General features: G+C 39.1%; 3 protein-coding genes across 3 annotated transcripts; all 3 read right to left on the reverse strand.

The window, feature by feature from the left end:
* Nucleotides 1–200: 200 nt before the first annotated feature.
* On the reverse strand, nt 201–5,797 carry LOC145901370 (carbohydrate sulfotransferase 11-like). Its single transcript, XM_082989025.1, has 6 exons — nt 5,659–5,797; nt 3,546–3,757; nt 3,226–3,344; nt 2,100–2,291; nt 972–1,112; nt 201–687 (listed from the first exon to the last, which is right to left on the reverse strand). The coding sequence occupies exons 1-6, from the start codon at nt 5,786–5,788 to the stop codon at nt 348–350; spliced, it is 1,134 nt and encodes a 377-aa protein (XP_082845151.1). The 5' UTR covers nt 5,789–5,797; the 3' UTR covers nt 201–347.
* Nucleotides 5,798–12,574: 6,777 nt separating this feature from the next.
* On the reverse strand, nt 12,575–13,253 carry LOC145903007 (uncharacterized). The gene is made up of 2 exons (XM_082991100.1): nt 13,166–13,253; nt 12,575–12,915 (listed from the first exon to the last, which is right to left on the reverse strand). Exons 1-2 carry the CDS (start codon nt 13,245–13,247, stop codon nt 12,575–12,577), a joined length of 423 nt encoding a protein of 140 aa, XP_082847226.1. The 5' UTR covers nt 13,248–13,253.
* Nucleotides 13,254–18,665: 5,412 nt separating this feature from the next.
* Nucleotides 18,666–20,095, reverse strand: LOC145903008 (uncharacterized). Its single transcript, XM_082991101.1, has 3 exons — nt 19,977–20,095; nt 19,233–19,559; nt 18,666–18,988 (listed from the first exon to the last, which is right to left on the reverse strand). The coding sequence occupies exons 1-3, from the start codon at nt 20,026–20,028 to the stop codon at nt 18,666–18,668; spliced, it is 702 nt and encodes a 233-aa protein (XP_082847227.1). The 5' UTR covers nt 20,029–20,095.
* Nucleotides 20,096–23,678: the final 3,583 nt, after the last annotated feature.

Genomic DNA, 23,678 nt, shown 5'->3' on the forward strand with positions numbered 1-23,678 from the left:
AACTGCAGTGGTTTCACAGGGTATATTGTGGCCAAGGTACACTTATGCGCAAGCTCGCACTTGTCAGGAAAAAATGGAAACCTAATGGTTGGCATATTTCATTTATTAAAAGTTATTAACTGTGTAAAAACAAACAGTCCCCCTGATTGAAAACTTTATACGAGTATACTTAATCTGTTTTTTTTCTGTATTTGCTGGCAGGAACGTTGTTTACAGCAATTTAGCACTTTGCAGTTGCAATATATTAGTTTGTGTGTCATGTATTGGCCAAAATTGAGGTGGGAAACCAAATTTTGACGGCCTATAAATCAAAAAACACAAGAGAATACTGCAAATCAACGAAACGTCTATTTCTGTCCGCTGTATCGATATGGATCATGACCCAAAACAAAGAAATCATCAGCGTATAGATCCCTTAATCTGTTCACATCAGCTTCTGAAATAAGTTGAAGAGCATCGACGGTTGTTTTGCTTTGAGTAAAAGGTTTTGATTCTCCCGGAAATGTAATGTTTGTGTTGCGACCTCGCTGAACAAACTCGAGGAGTCGGTTGGATTCATCCACCAAGTTCTCAAAACGCATCACCATGCTGTATGTGAACGAACACGGCTGACATAATAACACTTGAGGGCGCCAATGCACGTCCATTTGGTGAGCAGTTTTGCCTCGTTGAAAAGAGAGCACGTGTCTGCAAATTATTTACAGATATATGTCTTTAAAGTATAATGCTTCATTGCCCAAAATAATGCATACTACCCATATTTTTAACGAACTGCCATTGAAAGCGTTGTTATATTTATTAAAATTAAACTTTGCTATCCATCAGTTGACCAGCACAACTAATATTGCTCTAAAACAACTAACCTGTTCGGGATAATATCCAAATCAGCATTTTAAACCCTTTTTCAATTGGTTTGGATGCAAGTCACGACGAACGTAAAACTTCAAAGACAAACAGCATTTGGAACTAACCTGATAAATTGCTGGAAAGAAATTTCGCCAGTTTGAAGAGTGCGACGGTACGCGATTACGTCATTTTTCTTTTTCTGTTCCAGTTGAGTGAACTGCGATGAGTTCAGTAACGCTTCCAAACCACCTGTGGCCAAAGGAACTCTACAATAAACAAATATCCTGGTATATTTTTTGTATGCAAGATTTTGAGAATTTCTTTGAAAGTTTCCTTTTGTATTGGAAGTATAGTAAAGATCGAAAAGGGCGGCTAGGTGGAAAGGGTAAACAAAAAAGAACAGACGAAAAGAGGAAAGCAGACATTGGAGATGAAGTATATGGAGTGACTTTAACTAAAACATCACGATCTTGGTATTTCGCGAGAAAGCTATTCCCCTGTGCGCTGTGGTTTTCCGCTTCGTCGCGTTTCCTTGCGTTGCTATGGCCGATTGAACATCGCTCTCAGGCTTTAGCCACAAAAGATCGCCTGAACAAGCTAGTTTGGTAATCGGAAATCATTTGCAAGATTTTTGTTTGCACTAATACTCTTTTTGCCACCAGTAATTGAGACGTACGTAGATATATTGAGAATTACATTAAAACGCTAAATATTTTTTAATACTATATTTTATTATGATATAAGAATTATAGTGTCTGCTACAACGTTGCCATCGAATTTTGCTTTGATTTTAAAGTTTCAATCCCGGCAAAAAGTTCAAAATATTTTGTGTTTATATTTTTTACCGATTAAAATAAATTAAAAATAACCCTTGTTTTTTTTCGATGATACATTCACTCTTAATCTCCAAAAACGGATATAGTCCAACCATCGTGATGGGAAAGATATACGTCACATTACGTGGGGTTTGGATGACTTTGTAACCAAAGCTGCTTGGCGACAAGAACGACCACAGGAGAAACAATAGAGAACCTCAGATTTGCGCACAGTTCTACGTTTATAAACATTTTGTTATCAGGGTTATTCGGTAGAGTTGGGACTTTCAACTACAATCACAACCAAAACTTCAGGGTTAGGTCTTCCAGACATGCGTGCGAGACATTTCTCAGGGAATTTACAAAACCGAAATGTGCTGGAACCAGTAAATTAAACCTACTCAAGTTGCAACTATATGCTACTATCAATACTCTCACCCGATTCCATGAAGAAAATCCGGAGCCTGTTTTTTAGCGATGGGAATCCCCACCTCGCGTTGGTAATAGTTCAAAGTTGATCGGTTTGAAAACTTTTCGAAGTAAGCGGACACCAGTCGTTCCAATGGGTGTCGGGTGACCATGAAAGTCGTTTGAACTTTGACCATCTCCTTGGCTTGCTCCTCAGTTACACTACAATAAGAATAGATAGGATTTGTTAGCTATAGATAAGAGTTGTGTCACAATAACTGGAAGATTCTTTTTATCGAAATTCTGTTCTTTTTTTAAGACCTTTGGAACATGTGGGAAAAGAAGTTGGAGTTATGAAAAAACTTTCCATTGCAGTGTGGTATAGTATGAAAATATCTACGTTTCTTTGCAATATTATGGCTTTTTTTTGCACATATATCTACGATTCTGTTATTTAAAAATGTGATGAGGTAGTCAAGTGTTTGTGATGCCGTCTTGAAAGAAGTTATGGCTTTAAACTTTTAAAAAATACACTTTTATCAACTTAATTGGTGTAACTGGAAACTTTAAATGACATCACAACCATCAGTACATCCGAAAACGCTCCGCTCAACCAATTTTTTCAAGTATTCCTTCAATTTCACATCAGGTTCAAATTAATGAAATGAATATTTTTTTGAGCCTTGTCCGGTCCGTTCCAACATAGTTTTTCTTTTCTTGCTTATATTTTGTTCATACGTTTCAAACACTGATATTCCAAAAAGTTACAAGTAATCTTCTATGAAAAACTATATTAAAACGATGATTCGATTCATTACTGGTGCTGCCAGGCATATTACCGACACAAAAAATTCTTTCAGGAATAATATTTATAAATACCAACGTTTCGGTTGATATATAGCAGTCTCTATCACACACTTGTGTACTCACATAAGCGTACAAAGGTTGTGACGCGCTTGGACAACTTTGGTCAAGACGCCCAACCAAGTAGAAAACCTAGTCGGGATTCGTGGCCAGTATAACTTTGTTCATAACCGTCATTGCTCTGCCAAACCTTTTTACGAATCAATCCAAAGCTGTTGTGGTGAACGTAATTTCACGGTTGTTTGAAATAATTTTACAAACTATTCTAAATGGCAGAAGTATAGAAACCTACTTTCCTAATGTCTTGAGCGGAAATCCACCGTAAGCAATCCGGTGCATCAGTTCTTTCGTAAAGTTTCCATCAAAACCGTTTAGTTGCATCAAAACTTTCTGCCATGTGGAGCTTGCAACCTACAAAAACTTTTCTGTTGGTTTCGAACCTGCAAATCTATTAAAAAGTTTTCATATCCACGCCGAAAGCTAAGAAAAATTGCAACAAATTCATACTTTCAATAAGCCAGACAGCAAGGAAATCCATCGCAATAATTGACGAAACCCTTCTAAAGAATCATGTGTTTTGTATTCATCAATACCTTATTTACTAATACATACTTTGGGAAGTTCGCACATAATCAATGGTATTTTGTCGTTGTACTTGAAGCGCTTAGTATTAAATGATCCTGGTTTGATGTTGCGTTCTTCGCATCTACGTCGAATCTCCTGAAGTCTACAACCGTACGGTGGCTCGGAGGAAAGGGGATGCACCCCACCGAAAGTTGACGGGCACTGGGGTGGCGTTGGGAAGGCGTAAGTTGGGCATGAGGCTGATAAACAGATTGTGTCAAGTTTTATTAATTTTTTTCAATTGGTAAAATAAATCATTAAGTTTGCAGGCATGGCAGCCCAGGCTTGGCAGCCCAGACTTGGCAGATCATGCATTGCAGCTATACGGTAGCTGTGATCGCCAAGCAAGGACCTGCGCAGTGGGACAATCCTGCCAATCATGTCATTGCATGAAAAATTACTGCATTGGTAAAATCAATTGCCGCAAGTCAAACACAGTTTCGAATGCATTTTGTTGCAGAGTATAGAATTTTTTTTTGTTTCATCAGCCTATAATAAATTAAGAAGAGTTACAAATTATTAGATAAGGTTCTCCCAGCTACACCCCTATTAAGCAGTTGGTGCTTCAGCTGCCTGAGAACTATGCTCATGTTCATGTACGCAAGCAGCCTTCACGTTTTGGTTGTTTCTCCACATCGTAATCAGACACATAAACGTTACATGTCCTGGCATTGAACTTATTTTCACTTTTCGAGAAAACTAGCAGTCAGTCTTTATGACAAAATTGCGTGACTTCATGGAAAATAAGCAAACACTAGTTCTTAAAAATCAAATATGACTGGAAGGCATTGGTGAAGGATGTTTTTTTCTTTGCATGCTGTGTTTGTTGGATTATTTGTACTGCAAATGTTTTTGGACAAGGTGCAGTTAGGTTTGTCAATGTTACTTTTAAGTAATATTAGAAAAGTCTAGAAATGCGCTCAGGTAGTTATATTTATTTGGTCATGTTGAAAGTGTGTTCATAAATAAAATAAAGTATTTCAAAATCGAATGCGTGTTTTCAAATATGTCGTCGAATAAACTTTTGAAAGGGAAAGACTGGCGGAGGATAGGTCTGCGTGGAATATTCTGCGTGGCGTCGAAAAAATGCATTGTTTAGATAGGATAAGGCGCCTTTTTTGCAGATATCGAATAGTTTCAAACATAGGACAATCCACAGATTACGTTACCTTAAAGGTCAGGAAAGGGTTTTGCATCACACAAAAATATGTCATTGTGACGTCACAAACCAAAGACTTATTTGTCCCTAATTAACGGAAGACCATAGGGTATAGCAGAAACGACATAACTCTGTACTTCGATAAGACAGGAATGGTGCGTTTCTTTGCTAAGTGACATTACATGACGCCATTCTGGATGTGATGTCATGACTTTAACCTTCCCTTTGTGTTGACTTTAATTTGATGATTCCAACATTTCTAGTTACGAACTATATTGCGAAAAATACATTAGTGGTTGAATTGTGGCGAATTAAATAAATGATTTATGACTCGAACTCGTAGGCAACGCCACTGTCGGGCAAAAAGTGGTATTATGACAGAGTAACTGTGTTGCATAATCAGCTAATTTGGTCGGTCTTTCTCGGCGGCCAAAATTCAATTAAGCTACTTCTATCTTTTGCTGTGAGTGGACAAAACGACAATGCTAAACTAACGGTTTGTCTCTGTCGTGTTTTCAAAAATCTGTCTTCGGCTTAAATTAACGTAAAATCCGTTAATTACACTTGTTGACTTTTTGTCCTCTGTTTAATGCAATATTATGCTAAACCAGTTTTACAATGTTTTCCATTCCTACGCATAAGGCTTGCTGCCAGCACTCGCGCACGACCGAAGCGCCTTCTATTACGTCACGCAACAATATCTCGCTTTCGTACGATTTCGTTCGCAGCGGCAAAAGTGCAACTTTGATCAGCTGTATCTCAGAAACCAGTCGCCGTATCAAGCTACATTTTTCGCCAAAAATGTTCTAAAGTTATGGACATCTCTTAGGTTGATTATTAACATGTTTCATTTTTACGTGTCATATGCACTTTAAGTGTGCATCATATCATGCCAGAAGTGTGAACCTATGTAAAATTTACTATATTTATTTATCCTCTTACCTTTTAGGCTTTCATGCTTGGATTGAACATATGGAAGTGAATATAAACCAAATGTGAAAATCCAAAGCAATGCAGCAGCAACCATCAAAAGCAGCACGTAACCAAAACACTTTCTTCGTCCCACCCCCATTATATTTTAAACACTAAAACAATACAAAAAAATGCATGGTCGTTAATATTACTTATATTCGTTATGTATTTCAAGTATTTTGCACGTTAATTATAACTGGATAATTATAACACGAAAAAGAACCTAAAAGTATAGCACATTCGCAACGCCAAAGCAGTAACAATAATGACGTATTAACAACAAATCGCACTTTGATACATTTAGCATATATTGATAAGCTGAACAAACGAAAGAACACTGTTAGTTAATATCGTGTCTGAACTGTGCGTAACTGCCCTACGTGATCGAGATTGTGTTGAATTCAACTAGCGAGTTCTTTTCACCTATTCTGGTGACTTTGAACCTTAAATCAAAGGTCACTTTGATCGAAGCATTTATTGTTTCGAAGCCTTTGGAAGTCCTTTGGATGTCGAAAAGGCGTGACTCTTTGGATTCAGACAGTGTAACAGGCGGGGGACTACGCGCCGCTCAAAAGCCACAAATGTTTTGCAATAGGCGCCGAAACACACCTGTGCTCGAACGAACACTTTTAGTTTCATCAGGTTGCGTCTCAACGATTCGACCGATCGAGCATTTCAAACGACAATCGGATTCGCCCACAAATAGGACCGCATTATTTTTCTTGAAGTTGCGTTGGGAATCATGCCACTTTGGACGATCAGTGATAACCGGCAGGTAATCTTGCACGAACCTCTACCAGAAGTGGTCAGCGAGAAACTGCACCTGACGCCAACGCCGTCTTGTATAGCAATCCTTCTTCTCTTCAATTGCCGGGGGTATAGGTACGAGGATTCTCTCATCAGCAGGAGATGTTCGTGGCCAGCGGTTCTTCGTCTCTGTGATCGAATGTCACCGGGACAAAGTGCCTAGAGTTTATTACGGATTTAAGTTCCACAAACAAGGTCTCCATGGTTTCATTACACATCAGGTGGAAAGCAGCAAATGATTCGCCGAAAGGAACGAATCATGCATTCCCAAAGGCCACCCATGTGGTTTGCAGCAGGAGGTTGAAATGAATACGACATCTGTATTTGAAGCAGAAATTTGGTTATTTGAAGTTGATTCAGCCGGATTGCTTCTTCTGTAGGACGCCATGCAACTTTTTGTGGTAAAACGTGCCAGTACAACCTTCCACAGATCATTTCGAATCGTACATTTCCCGCAACGATGACCAAAGCAAAGACATTTAAAACATGGCTATTTGTGGTCTATCCCGGATTTCGGGCAGTAGTACAATTCGTGACGTTTGTTGCTGCGCATGAATCGGGAGTAGAGGCGAGGACTGATGACGCGGCTGACTGGAGCTCTAGGACGAGACGCTACTACACAACCTAATCCTAACACCACTAATTAACAGAACTAAATCTACCAAAAGCGACTGTTTCTATATTTTTGTTAGTAAAGAATGTTATTGCTCTTGATTTGGCACTATCTGTAGGTCTTTGCGCGACATAGTATAAATCAAAATTGTTGGCAAAAAGGTGGCATTTCTTTTTCAAGGATGTTGACTCCGTACGCCTTGCCTGTTTGAGCTAGGCCTCACGAATGCCCAAACAAGTTGAAATACGCCGCGCCGCCCATTGCACGGTATGTAACGGAACGAACGCAAGTGGAACGAAAATTTGGCAAAAGCACTGAACACAGAATCCGATATCGTACGAAGTCACGCTTGGTTGCGAAGGTCGATGGAAGACCAAAGCCTACTGCTGCGCGTATAAACAGTTCCAAAAGTGTGGTTTTAACTTTGTACGATTATATTCTATTGCACGGTAGACAACTATTGAAAATAAAAGTCTGAGAATATTTGATAACTATGAAATGCTTCTTATTTTGTGTGTCCGATTTTTTTTATCATTATGACAAAGAAAAACTGACACAAAGGACCGGCAGGACTTCAGAAGGGAACTAGGCTGCGAGGACATAATCCGACGAACGGAACGAATCATTCGTTCTCAAAAGCCATCCCTGTGGCTTGCAGCAGAAAATAAATAAATACGGCGTCTGCTGTCTTTGAAGCAGAAATTCGGTGATTTGAAGTTTTTCCACGCTTGCAGTGACTCTTTCAAAATTTTCTCGGTACAAACGAAATTTGTTCCATTGTCGCTGAAGATGTGCTTCCGTGCTCCGCGTATCCCATAAAACGACGAAGATCAGCTATAATCGAATCAGTTGACAGACTGTGGACAACCACCAGATGATTTAGGGCAGGTAAATATGCAACCATAATGTTTCACCTCGCTGCGACCATGCTTCACCAGAGGTGGGCCGGAATCCAATCCCATAGGAGTGTCCAACTCTTTCATGGTGCTCTTGGATTAACAGATCAGTCACATTCGAAGCATGCTGGGGTATGATTGCAGGGTATATCGCGTTGAAACTAATCGACACTTTTTCTAAGCGCCCATCAACACAAATCACTTGATCAACCAGAACAGGGTTTAACTTTTACACGGAACGACTGCAGTCAGTCTTTTTAAGTGGAAATTTCCGATTAATGCAGAAAGATGCGAAGCAAAGATGTTTTGCTGCTCGTAATTGACAATTTCCAACTTGGTGGTGTTCAACTCAGGCACGCCAATATTAGTCAACATGGCAACTGATGATTTCCTTCGTTGCATCAAAAACATCCCATTGTGGATGTACTTGAAAAGTGCAATAGCCTGCGGCCTTCACCATCGGATTAAATTCCCTCGAAAGCATGCGGCAGTTGCAACAGCCATTTGGTTTCAGGCTAAAGTCAAAACACAGCCTCTTTAATCAACGACTCGGCAGGTAGTCCTCTTCGAGCATCATCGGCGAGATTTACCGTCGTAGGAACATGTTTCCAAATCGTAATGTCGGTCAGTCGATCAATCTTGGCCATGCGATTGCCGACAAATACGGAAAACCGTTTCGTCGCATCTTGAATACTTAACAGAAAAGCAGTGGAATCGAACTCTCAATGGACAATCCCGGTTCATTTCTTTTGAGGCGATAAACCTCGCAGCGAGCATCGTCTTCGATGCGAAGTGGTGACACGGTGCCATACGCATACTTGGATACGTCAGCGAAAATACGTACTTCAGTGGGGGGTTTCAGATTCGAGGACTTGAAGCAACGTAGAATACCAACATTATACTTAAACAAGACAGCAAGCCTCCTCTTTCAGTTATCAGAAATCAAATCCGGAATGTCGTCGTCCCAATTTAATTTAGATTTTTGCAAGACTTGGGTCACAAGGATACAAAACCCAGAGGTTCGTAAAGATTTCTAGGAAGTTCGACCTTGAACCGAAATGCGCCATAGCCACAGACCAATGAACACTCTGCCAAGCGAAATCTTCGTCAAGTGCGAGACCAAAAACCAACCGAGAGACGTCTTTCCATACAAGGTGTCCCTTCTAGTCCGGAACGCGTTCACTGCACGTGGAAGATTGTGGGAATATTGGCTCCGATCATTATTGTCACAGTTCCTCGTTCTTAACGACGCAGGGCAAATCCTTGAGGGGAGAGTACTCAGCAAGCTTCTACGCATCAGGAATTCTTTCAGGTGACCCGGTAATTTTGTCGATGGGAACTGACAACAACAACGGTTCTCCTTCACCGAGAGGCATGCCTGTGAAAGCTACAGTGGTGCCTTGATACACTTGCGGTTTATCTGCCAGAGTGTTCGGACAATCCTTTCGATCCTTACAGGCCAAGTTTAATAACCAGACCTTGTTTGCAAAATGTAGACGTAAAACCTTTATCAAGAAACGCGTACCCAATTTATCAAGGTTATCAGAAATTCAGCCAGATTGCTTCATCTGTAAGGCGCCATGCAACTTTGAGTGATAAAACGTGATAGTACAACCATCCACAGAGCATGACTTTCGAATCGTATATTTCCCGCAACCATGACCAAAACAAAGACATTTAAAACATAGCTATTTGTGACAACAAACTCATGTCTATCTCAAATTTTGCGCACTATTAGTGGGGCTTGTTACAGCATACGCATGAAACGGATGGCACGGCTGACTGGACCTCGACGACGAGATGCTATACTACACAGCCTAACCCCAAAACAACTAATTAACCAAACTAAGTATACAAAGAGCGACTGCTTCTATATAATTTGTTTGTAAAGAATCATATTGCTCTTGATTTTGGCAATATCTGTAGGTCTTTGCGCGGCACAGTATAAGTTAAAATTGTTGCTAGGAAGGTGGCATTTCTGTTTGAATGCTATTGTAGACTCCGTATGCCTTGCCTGTTTGAACTATGCCTCACGAATGTGGTAATAAGTTGAAACACGCCGCGGCGCCCTATTCATGGTATACTGACGTCTAAACGTAAACATCGACAATGGCACTACTGCTGTATTCAATACGACGGTGACAGCGGTTTTATGCAACGAATAAACGAAACAAGAACAGCAATCAATACTAAACGCCAGCAAGCAGTCCGCAACTATGTCATATCCTGTCATCAGCCAAAGTTTATTTTCCTTAGCTACTAACATTCCCGGTGCCCACTATCAGCATAGCAATCAATCAAAACAAGAATAGCAATCAATCACAAAGAGTCCAGCAATCGATCGAAAAACCGTTTGTTTTGTCCAATGTAGGAACTTGTCAATCACCTCACTCTGGCCAAACTTATAAAACTAGTGAAAACACAATCAAGATTTTGAGACGTTTGGAACTGATACAACGTCCAAAATACAAATAACATCTCAAAAAATGTAGAGTGTACAGTGAAGTATAAATAAAAACACAAGAAAACACCAGAAAAAAGGAGGAAAAACGCAATAAACGATAAAAAGAAAAAAGGGAAAAAAGGAAAAACGGAACGGTGCCGGAATCGATGTATGATTTGTGAAGCTTTGTTATTAGTATTAGCTATATTTAGTTCTAATTACGTAACAAAGTGAGCAGGTGACCTTCGGTTTGACAATAGACAGGTTTTAAATGTTTTAGCCGGAGTCAAATAATCTTTTCTTCACACGTTTTATTAAACGTCCATGCATTATCTCATATCAATCAAAGCCTTGAAACCTATGAAGAATTTTGGCTGAAAGTGCATTCCACGCTTGAAGTTTCCTCCTAGTTAAACTACCACAGAATATCAGGCGCAACATCAACCTGTGCTTACAAGATCAGTGTTTTTATAGATGTGAAACGATTCTTTAAATACGGTACTTACAATATATACCTTAATGCATGCGGTGCGCACCTTATCGTAAATAATTTTAAAAATTTGATGCCGCGTGAGGTCACAAGGGAGTCGCGTCGAAAAATCACTGATACACCGGGACACAGATTACTTGGATGCTCTTACTGGGTAGAAAGTATTATAAAATATCAAAACCCATCATTTTTCAGCAAAACTATAGAAAAACAAATTTCATAAAATATCACAAATTTGTAATGAGCGCTTACCGATCACAACACACATTTTTTGTTTTGCTGTTTCTGTAACGTAAAAATGAAAATTTTTTTCGATAACGTATTTTATTGGTAAGTAGTTGGATTTGTATGGAAAATCCAGTGTTTATTTTGCATCAAAACCAAATCTATTAGAAAAAAATATGTTTTCTTTCAAATCAAAACCGAAATTTTTATTCTTGGCACTGCTGTTCGTGCAACAACATTTGATAGTGGCTCAGTGTGGCAAAGGTGCATTCAGTGGTGATGCCAGGCGATGAAACTAGCGTCGAATTTGGCCATTTTGCTGATAAAATACAAAATTATATACGGTTTTCTCCCTTTGTTGAAAATATTTTAATGTACAATTTATAAATAATTTTGTTTGCGGTTTGGTGCCTAAATTGTCCCCTTTCGTTCAGTAAAAATGTGTTGCATCGTGTGAAATTCATACGTACTCCAACATCAATGTTACAAATGCAAACTCGTTCGGCCTATGACGTCTATGTTTCGTATCAGGTTATCGAGTTCAAAGGCAAACAATTGTGCAAGCAACGTTTGGAGTTTATTTCGAATCAGATGCAAAAGCAATTAGAAAAAGGGATATGTGGTGGTTCCGTGTAAACAATGAAAGCACCTTCCAACGCCGCAGAAAAATGTGTAAGAAATGTTTGTCACAAATGGATGAAGAGTTTACCATTAATATTTCGATAATAATTTTTCTATTTCAACAAATACATTGTAGAATCAAGACCCATATAGAATCATTAAGAGCGATAAAATTTGGACTGGTGGTTATAAATTTAGGAAATTTGCCAGGTTATTCTGACAGGGTTTAGAAGGTGCTGTGCTTTATTGAGATTTTGGGTTACTTCCCAACTAGGTGGGGACCGAGATTTTGGTGATTCATAACGTCAAGTGGTGGTAGAACCCCCCTTCTACAACAAAACCGCACTTTGTAATCTTGGCATTTCTGCCAAATAGATTTACACAATAACCCATCCGTGGGGTTTAACTTGAAGAAGGTATTTCCCCCATTAATGTAAGGCAAGCCGTTAGTAAGGCGTGCCTCGATGGCTGATCTCGGCTTGCACATTTTGAATTCCATGTTTGTCTGGATGTTGTTCACGGTTTTGTCGTCGTCGTATATCGGTAGTTGGGTCCATGGGCAAACCGAGTTCTATGTTTGCATTCACCGATCACTTTTTTTGAAAATAAACATACAGGAAAGTAGATTGAGTCAAAGAACACAATATTTTTATTAAATAGGCTAATAATCGGTTAATTTGATATTTCGTTTATCATATATATATGTACATATTGTACATGGGTGTTTAACCAGACAAAGTTGTAGTTTTTCACAATACAAGCAAAAAGCAGTAAAAAGCAATTGGAACGATTCATTGACCACTCGTCATGAGTTGTTTTGCATACCTGCCGGACAGCAGTAGCGAACTTTGTAAACCATTAAAGCCCGGATTTGCACAGCAGCATCGCAGAAGTGAAATGGAGATGTAGATGTTCCAAACGTACGGATGCATCTGCGTACCGACCAAACCCACATCGACGGCGGTCGGATTCCTGCAAACGGTTCCCGGGAAATTCTGTTGAATGGCGCCGAGAGTTTCAATGTCACAATTGTCACCCGATGGATCGTCGAGATCAAACCAATCGGTCCAACCCCCTTTTTCACATTCAACTCGCGGTTTGGATGCTGGTTTTACGCGACCATCCAAGCACTCTGAACAGAGAATGTTAGAAAAGTATTAGAGCTACCTAGATCAGCTCTAAATAACCATGGAAGTAGGCCAGCCACCAGCAGAAAGTTTTGTAGCGCAGACCGAATGAATGCCACATTGGCAAACCAACAATTTGTTTCGAGTTGTATTTATTTTTCAAATTTAGTCGTTGAGAGTAATTACCACATAATTAAATTTACGCAAACTGTATTTTGATTATTAGAATTTCAGAGCAACTATTTATGTACTCACGCGGATTTGCTGCAATCACAATCGTCGACACTACGATGAGAAATTTCAACATGTTGTCGTCTTTTCTGATAAGACTGAACATATCAAATGTTAGTCAAATTTAAGAAAATGTGGTTATTCCTTCGCTTATATATAGAGACGTTCTCAACGCTTAAGGCGAAGAGTGCTTTTACCTTCTGAAAACGTTCCGCGTTAAAGAGAAACCCAATATCTTAAACTAAAATGTCACAAAAAAACACACAATAAAATGGGCCAAGGTGGTTTTTGTTTATTACTAGCCCATTCTTTACTGTTGTTGTTTATCAGACTTTATTAAAAATATATTTATTGTGTTTACTGTAAGGAACTGAAGATGCCCATCGAGCGCAATATGTGTTCCTGATAAAAGGCTAGGCTGATCCTGTACTAAAAAGCTACTGTTTTTTTTTGTATCATTACGAAAGTATGCAGTAATCGCTATGCCTGGATCTTCAGTTTTGATTAGATCCCAACTTTTCAATTTTTCAAGTCAGTTTTGAAACTAAAATTACACTCTCGTTTGCTTTACCAAGTTAAGATTGCTTTACTCTTTCTTCACCCTAGCTATCTTTCATTATCTATTTTTGCGTTTATCTTAATGTTTTGTTTCTATATGTGTTTGTTGTCGTATATTTGTTTTTAGGGGTTATTTCTGCGTTTTCCTGCTCACCTTTATGAAGAGTTTGTTGATTTTGCATGTCCCTACAACTAAGGTGCGTGTTGCATTGTAATTGTGCTTTTGCCAAATAACTGTTTCACGGTCGATGTTATTTTGATCTAGTATGGTGACGAAAAGCAGTTATTTACGTTTTGCAAATTGATGTATGCTTTCTAGCCGCAAACAGCCCAGGCCAAGTAGAAACGTAAAACCAGACGCAGCTCATGTGGTCAAACTAATGCTCGAAGCTATATTTCCACGGTTTACAGGTCACGCATGAATTTGTGCAGTTTTACAACGATGACCATTTCGCTCGGGACGGAAGTTTTACAAGAGCCAAAAAAAGAAGTCAAAGGCATCTTATCGTTAGTCGGGTCGTGTTTGACTGCAATTTTTTTCTCTGCCTGGTTCCACCATTCGCGCAGTCCAGAAATTTTGCAGTTTTATGTGTACTAAATTCCGTTCGGAATTCACCAACAAAGCGACAAAGGGCGCTAAAACCGCTTAATTTAGACCGTATAATTTCAGCAGTAACTTTTGACTCAATGTACAATAGTAGCGTTTCACAAGGAGCACAAGCGAATTTTTCTTGGTAAAAAAATATTGTAAACCTCAGGGTTATGTCACCAATAATGCATCAAGCGCATAAACAACTAAAAACTTAGAAAAACTTAGAAAAACACAAGAATATAAGATTGGCACCGCTTACATCGTCACGTGACAGGTGTGTAGCGAGGCGTAACACTTACAAGAAGTTGTTTTAAACCGCTGGAAAATACACCTTGTCATTAACACAATGGTCGTTCTTGTGAATGTGGAACGTCTCTACGAATAGACGTTTGTGTGGTCCTCTTCCATCTCCAGGACTCGGGCCTCGCCAAAGTGAACTCGATGGCCGAGTGTGCGTGTTTCGCCAGTAATGTCCTCTGGCCATTCTTCGCTGCAACGTCGCGGCGATGCTCTTTTAACCGAGTCTATAACGCTCCTTCGGTTTCACCGATATATGCTCCACCGCAGTCCTTACACGGAATGTAATACACAACGCCTGTGGGTTGGGCTGTATCCTTCTCGATAGGGTGTGACACCATCCTGCACAGTGTTCTGTGTGGCTTGGTGTAGACCGCTATATCATAGCCCAACATTATATGCCTTAGCGTGTCTGTTAAAACAGGAACATACGGCAAAACGATCGTACCGGTAATTGGCGCTGCTTCTCGTGTCTTGACCGCGGGCTTTCTTCTAAAAATCTATGAAGGATACAGAGTGCATTTTTGATGAACTTCACCTCTTTGTCACGGTCTTCTTCTCTGAAAACCAGAGCCTCGGCTCTATCCATCAGCGACCGCACTATACCGCTGTCTTGTGCTGCATTGGATGTGTCGACCTAAACGACAGGTACCGATTGGTGTGCGTCGGCTTGCGATACACACGAGTACTGATCAAACCATTATCAACACAGATAACCTCTGCATCTAAAAACGGTAGTGTACCACCACTTTCCTTTTCTAAAGTAAACTTGATCAAATCTTTCTCATGGTTAATGTGGGTGAGGAACAACTGGATGTGTGCTTCATCAACGATGGCGAAGGTGTCGTCGACATAACGCTTCCAGTAGCGGGGTGGATGTGCAAAAGTAGCGAGTGCCTTATCCTCAATTATTTACATTACTATATTTGCCACTACCACAGAGATGGGAAAAACCATCGCTGTACCAAACACCTGTTGGTAAAACACACCACGAAAGGAGAAATAGGTGGCGTTCAAACATAATTTCAGCCCTTCTCCGATATCCTCACAGGATAGCAACGTGCGCTGCTCAAGGTTACTGTCATCCTCCAAGCGTGCCATGACATTAGCAACAGCTACCGATATTAGCACATTAGTGAAAAGAGACACGACGTCAAAGGACACCATACACTCATTATCTGCTATTGCCAAGTCCCTCACTTCAGCTGCAAATTCAAAGTTTGTATTTTCACCATTTTTTTCACATATTTTGAACAAAAAAGAAGTAACAAATTTTGCCATACCGCCAATAATTGTGATGTTTGTATTTATTTGTGGCTGGGCGCCTTTTAGGCATGTTTAATTTTTATTTACTTTTGTCTTAAAAAAAGTGCAGTTGAGCACAAGCGTTTCTTCGGTTCTCAAATCGCGACTATCAAGGTCATGCTGAAATTTCTGTCAAATTTTGTATTAGAAACATATGTTCAGTTCATGTCCAAGTATAAGTAACTGTGAAATGAACTACGTTTAAAATTCATTCCATGTTTACTTGTAAATAAATGTGAAATTTTTATTTCGTTTATACGTTTATACATTTATACGCCTTCTCTTAAACTTGTTGCGTTACTCGTAGCATGACGACCACAATTCAAATTACGTAAAAAGCAGATACAACACCAGAGCATGACCAACCATTCAACGAAAAATCGTTTCGTCCCTGAGCATATTAGCTCTGTAGCGCCGTCAGCCGGCGACGATAAAAGCGATTATATGCGTCGTCAAACTAATTCTATCTCTGAGCGCGAAGGTGGATATTAACAAAAGTTCACCAACGTGTCGAATTTTCTCCACCTTTGCACTCCCGGATGTTCACGCTATTGTTGCGATCCAATGCGCCAGTCAAGCAAGATCACTAGGTTTTCTTTCCATCCGAGGAATGAATCCACAACTCATTTTCTACGCCACGCTATATGTTGCTAGTTAAGGAATGTTTGATACATAAGGATTCATTCTTAACAAATTAAATAGCTTGTACATTATCTTTGTAATGCAATACTACAAGCTGTACTCAAACAACAACATTAAGTGGCGAAACCATACCATTTATCGCATCAACGAATTTTTTAAATTGTTTTGTTTTAAACCACCACTTTGTCTGACAAGGTCGACTTTTACAGATATGTGATTAAATCATCAATTCCCTAAGATACGGATGACTGCAATGAACCCATAAAGTCACCAAGTGTAACCAAGAACCCTTTCGCATAACGTTCCGACCCATTGGTTTTGATTGTACAATAAACATGTAAAATCTGATTGATTGTACAACAAACCATATACATATAGTAATACACAGCAAAATATACCTTTGGAAGTTTGCACAGTACTAAAGGCATATTAACCCCGTATTTAAACCGATCAGATTGCAGGGATCCTGCTTTGATGTTACGTTCAGGACATCCGCGCCGAATTTTCTGCAATCTGCAACCGTAAGGGGGCGCGGAAGAGAGTGCGTGCAAGCCAGTGGACATTGAGGCGAAGGCTCAGTTTCAGCAATGGGGCAATTTAATGATTGTAACACGAATTGTAGATGTCCATCAGGAATACAGACCGTTTGGACCTTAAATTGCTATTATAATAGGTTAACATGAACTATTGTATATAGCATTACAAAAAAAGTAACAGTATAACAACCTACGCGTTTTTATAGATGTGAAACGATTCTTTGAATACGGTACGTTTAATATATGCCTTAATGCGTTTAAAAATTTGATGTTGCGTGAGGTCACAAGGGAGTCGCGTCGAAAAAAACACTGACACTCCGGGACACAAAGTTTGCACCGGGAAAAAAACGCAGGGGCAAAATGCAGTTTTGAGATTGAATACCGAGATTGCGTGGATCCTATTATTTTGAAGAAAGTATTTAAAAACGTCAAACCTCCTAATCTTCAGCAAAACTATAGCAAAACAAATTTTACAAAAAATAACAAATTTGAAAAGAAGCGCTTACCGATCACAACATACCTTTGTGATGTTTATTTCTGGAATGTATGAAAATTTTTCTCGACTTAAAGTATTTTATTGGCAAGTAGATGGATTTGTATAAAGAGTATTGTTTTCCTTCAGATCAAAACCAAACTATTTAATCGTGGCACTGCTGTTCGTGCAACAACATTTGGTCATGGCTCAGTTTGGCACAGATACATTCAGTGGTGATACCAGGCGATGAGCCTAGCGTCGATTTTTAACTATTACTTTCACATTTAGAAGCGAATCAGAAAAGAAATCACACAGAAATATTTTTTTTCAATTGAATATAAAATGAAATTTTTGGTGCCAAAGTAAATCTCCTTGTGTTCGCGTGCTGCTGACGCCCGCGTGACTGCTTTCTTCGATATAAATTTGTCCAGCATCAGCAAAAAACGCAGGAAATCTGGGTGCAACCAGTTAAGCGTGACCGACATCGCCTACTTTGACCATGAAGCTTTGATGCATTCCGAGTGGTAATATTTGCATTGTTCGCAACTAAATTTGGCCATTTTGCTGATAAAATACAAAAATTTATACTGCTTTCTCTCCTTGTTGAAAATATGTACATTTTCTTGATAATTTTGTTTACGAATTGGTGCCTAAATTGCACTCTTCCTTGCAGTAAAAATGTGTTGCGTCGTGTGATAATCACACGTACTCCAGCATCAATGTAACTAATGCAAACTCGTTCAGCCTATGGCGTCTATGTTTGGTATCAGGTTATCGAGTTCAGAGGCAAATAATTGTCTTTGCAACCACCGGTTGGAGTTTATTTCGAATCAGATGCAAAAGCAATTAGAAAAAGGGATATGTGGTCGTTCCGTGTAAACAATGAAAGCACCTTTCAACGCCGCAGAAAAATGTGTAAGAAAAGTTTGTCACAAATGGATGAAGAGTTTACCATTATTAATTCGATTATACTTTCTCGATTTCAACAAATACATTGTAGAATCAAGGCCCATATTGAAACATTAACAGCGATAAAATCTGGACTAGTGGTTATAAATTTAGAAATATTGCCAGGTTATTCTAACAGGGTTTAGAACGGTGCTTTTTTAAGATTTTGGGTTACTTCCCAAAAACCCACGTCCTACAGCAAAACCGCACTTGGTAATCTTGGCATTCCTGCTCAATAGATTTACACAATAACCCATCCGTGGGGTTTAACACGTCAAAGGTGTTTACCCCGTTAATGTAAGGCAAGCCGTTGGTGAGGCGTGCCTCGATGGCTGTTCTCGGCTCGCACATTTTGAATTGCTTCTTTGTCTGGATGTTGCTCACGGTTTCGTTGTCGTCGTATATCGGTAGTTGGGGCGACGGGTCGTCTACATCGTACCACGGTGACCAGTAGGCGTGGACATATAGAGTACTGTTCTCGCACTCGCCGATCACTTTTTTTGAACATAAAAATACAGAAATGTAGAGTTATTGAACAACAAGCGCAACACAGTATTTTTTCAAAATAGTCTGACACGAGGTTAATTTAATACTTTTTATCTTACGACAAGCACAGTACACTGTTCGTAGGCACATAACCGGACAAGGTTATAGTTTCTCACAATACAAAGCAAAAAGCAGCAAGAACGTAATTGGAACGATTCATTGACTATACTCAACATGAGTTGTTTTGCATACCTGCCGGACAGCAGTAGCGAACTTTGTAATCGTGGCACGGCCAACACCGACCATTAAAGGCCTGATTTGAAGAGCAGCATCGCAGAAGTGCAACAGAGATGTAGATGTTCCAAACGTACGCATGCACCTGCGTACCGACCAAAGACACATCGACGGCGGTCGGATTCCTGCAAACGGTTCCCGGGAAATTCTGTTGAATGGCGCCGGGTGTTTCAATATCACAATTGTCATCCGATGGATCGTCGAGATCAAACCAATCTGTCCATCCATCATTTTCACATTTGACTTCCGGTTTAGGTGCTGGTTTTACGAGACCATCCAAGCACTCTGAACAAAGAATATTAAAAGATGTAAGAGTTACTTATAGGTGATATATGACGCTATCCAGATCAAGAAGTAGGCAAGCAATGTCAATTAGTAAACTGAAGATGCGTGAATTGTTAAGAAACGTCTTGAATAAAAAAATCATCTCAAAGGATACTATTTTTACCTTGGTACACAGTTTTTATCAGTACACCATTGAATAACATTTGTAATTGCAATACATCCACCTTCAGAAAGTTTTGTAGCGCAGAGCAATATCACATTTGCAAACCAACAATTTTCTTTTGAGTTGTATTTATTTTTTAAATTTAATCGTTGAGAGTAATTGTACTTAGTATTTATCATGAAACTATATTTACATAAACTGTATTGTCGGAAGTTGAATTATTAGGATTTCAGAGCAACTATTTATGTACTTACGCGCATTTGCTGCAATCACAATCGTCGACACTACGATGAGAGATTTCAACATATTGTCGTCTTTTCTGATAAGACTGAATATATGTTAGTCAAGTTTAAGAAAATGTGGTTGTTTGTTCGCATAATATATAGAGACGTTCACAACGCTTAAGGCGGAGAGTGCTTTTACCCTCTGAATACGTTCCGCGTTAAAGAGATTTGTGGCTTTGCCATGCATATTAGATAACATCACAAAAATATTGGTTTTCCGAAAACGTTCGTTTGGAGTCGCAATCTTTCGCCCGTGGCGATAACAGCAGTTTGTGACTGAACTCATAGTGTTTTCAAACACTGAACAACAACTGCTACAACTATTTCATATTGAGCTATCTTTGACTCACGACTTCAAACCTCACCGGGAGCTTGATTTTTCAAATCTTGCTCCGACTTGTCAGGAAAAAGTGGCTGATCCAGCTAGGCTGCAATGCCTGGGCTGCCAAGCCTGCAAACCTCGTAATCGCGATACGATAGCTGTGATCGCCAAGCAAAGTCCTGCGCAGTGGGGCGTTCCTGACAATCATGCCATTGCATGAAATATTACTGCTTTATCGATGTATATTGAGATTTTACGAATCAATTTTACGTGTTGGTTTATTTTGGCTTAATTTCATCAAAGCTTAGTTTATTTTACATATTCTTTACCCTAGCTATCTTTTATCATGTATTTTGCGTTTATCTCTCTGTTTTGTTTCTAAATGTGTGTTTAGAAAACCAAGAATGGTTCCACCGGTCCCTCGTCACCGTCTACTTTCAAATTGTCCACCGCAAATTGTACTGATTTTCGCTGACATTTACGAAAATAAAAATGAATTAAATTGAATTGTCGTATATTTGTTTATAAAGGTTATTTCGGAGTTTTCCTGCTCACCTTTATGTAGAGTTTGTTAATTTTCTATGTCCCTACATTTTCGGTGCGTGTTGCATTGTAATAATTGTGCTTTTAACAAATAACTGTTGCACGGTCGATGTTATTTTGGTATATTTAATGCATAGTATTTTGACGAAATTAAGTTATTGAAGTTTTGCAAACTGATATTTGCTTTCCAGCCGCAACAAGTGCAAATGAAACAAAACATCGGTCATGTTGTCGAAGTAATGCTCGAACTATGTTTCAACCGTTTGCAGGTCACGCATGAATGTGTGCAGTTTTACAACGATCGCCATGTCGCTCGGGACGGTAGTTTACAAGAGCAAAAATAATTTAAAGAAGTAAAAGAAATCGCATCGTTAGGCAGGACGTGTTTAAATGCAAGTTTTTCCTCCGTCTGATTCTACCATTCGCGTACTTAAGCGGTCCACAAATTCGGCAGTATTATGGATACTAAATTCTTAGCGAAAAGGCGGCTGAGGAAAAAAGGCTTTGAAATTGCTTCGGCATTGTCTACCGACATAGCACTGGGGCTACATTCCATTCAATGAGTGATAATAATAACAGTCTTATAATTTTATTGATAACTTTTGACCCAATGTACAATTGTAGCATTTCACGAGGAGCACAAGCCATTATTTTCGTTGTTAGAAATTTAAACAACAGAGTATGAAATGATTCCATGTTGTTTTGGAACTAGTAGGATAATTTATTTCACTTGTGGAATTTCGAGTTCCAACCATGAAAAAATACCAAGAAATACCAACCTTGAAAAAAAATATTATAAACATTGTTAAGCTTATTATTACGCACAACTTGCAATGATAAATACTACGTTTAAAAAGTACTGACGCAAACACTAGTAGGAATATTTCATCAAAGTTTGTATTTTCACCATTTTTTTCACCTTATTTCAACAAAAAAGAAGTAAGAAATGTTGCCATACCGCCAATAATTGTGAGATTTGTTTTTATTTGTGACTGGACGCCTTTTTGGCATGTTTAATTTGTCTCAAAAAAGCGCAGTTAAGTACAAGCGTTTTTAGTCAACGTCATTTCCATTCTGTTCTCAAATCACGACTATAGAAAGGTCATGCTGAATATTTTTGTCAAATTATGGCATCATTTAATCGCATTCCTTTCGTCCTTATTTTTCGGTTTCAAGGTTCGCTTGCATTGCAGCAAAGACATTGCGGCCAAGCTGGATCAGCCACATTCCCTGATAAGCCGGAGCGACTTCTAAAAGATTAGGCTGCCAGTATATTCGGTTTCACGTCGTTAGTAATCCTGCCTAGCGTCAAGAATGAACATAACATTATTTGGTTGTGGGAGGAAAACCGCAGAAAATGATGTACCTGATGTCAAACAAAGACCACACAAACAAACGAAATTCAATATTTGGACAATTTATGGATAGGATCAACATTGGGCATACTTTATTCATTTATTGTGATGCACTTTATTGAGCAAGGTATTTACATACTTCGACCAAATAGTTTGCATAAAAGATCGCTGGAAAATGTATTTTGACTAAATTTTGTTATGCGTGCGATATAAATGTTTCAAGAGGCGAAGTTAAATTTATGTTAAAACGTTGCAATGGTACCGAGGACATGAAAAAGTAGCAACCGCTAACGTAAAGTTTGATTTGGGACTGTTGCCCAAAATGCTATATTGCAAATTTGCGAAAATTCTGTGAAGCATGACATGGATCTGTTGATGGGTGTTGTATTCTACGAATGGCATAAACATTTGTGATATGGTTGAAAGATTAAACCTTGTAAATTACTGCTTGAATGTTTTGATATTAGCATAACAACATGCATCAATGATAGGTTATTTTCAAAATATAAAAAATTCGTTTTCATCTTGAGGATTCTTTTTAAGAATTTCTTGTAACTAACCGGCCGACCCATCAGTTTTGATTTGGCATACCGCACAACAAACATAACGCGTTTCACAAAATTTTTCAACATCAGAATCTGTTCCCGGACACCAATCGTAGGATCTGTCACATGTTCTTTAAAACCCAGCGTTTATTTCACACTAATAGAGACAGAGAGCAAAGAGAAAGATAGAACACGCACTGTTTAAATACACCATAGTTATTACAATATGAATCAGGGGCATGCTAGGTTAACTGAATAGCGAACACTACATTCCCAATGCGTGGTGATGCTCACACCACTTGCTCAACGGGTAATTAGAGGATGAGGATGAAAGAGGATGAGGATGAAAGAGGATAAATCCTTACAAAGCTCAATCCGCAATATAATGAGGTTAAGTTGAGCCAAGTGCAAGATCAGAGTGTTGAGCCGAGTAATGTGCTGTTTTACGACCCTGTGAGCGGGAGCGGCATTGTTAATTGTTCTCTCAATCACGTCGAGGTCAACGCAAGTTCACACTTTGAACAATTAGTGTGTTACGCTTGCTTTAATTTTCCACTGCAAAACTATTGTTGTTAAAACTGCGTTGTAGCCCACGCTGGTTTCCAGAACTGAAAAAGAGTTTATTTATTAAACAAAAGTGTATAGCTGACGTGTCGAATATGGATGTGTTCGATTGACATAGGGCCAAGACGGAATAACATTTTCCTGGCCGACAAACATGGATAGCAACCGTTTAAACTTGAGTCGTAGCGGCGGAGAAGCTTTCAAACTGGGTTCTAGCCATTTCATATTAGAGCGTCGCATTGAAAAGCCCACGACCACAGGAAAAAAGCATTTCACCTGTAACAATTACAATATCAAATTACTCCGTATCAAAACACACCTTTATTTTTAAAATAACTTGTGC

The sequence above is a fragment of the Ascidia mentula genome, chromosome 5, assembly GCF_947561715.1.
Source record: "Ascidia mentula chromosome 5, kaAscMent1.1, whole genome shotgun sequence".
In the NCBI taxonomy this organism is placed as follows: Eukaryota; Metazoa; Chordata; class Ascidiacea; order Phlebobranchia; family Ascidiidae; genus Ascidia; species Ascidia mentula.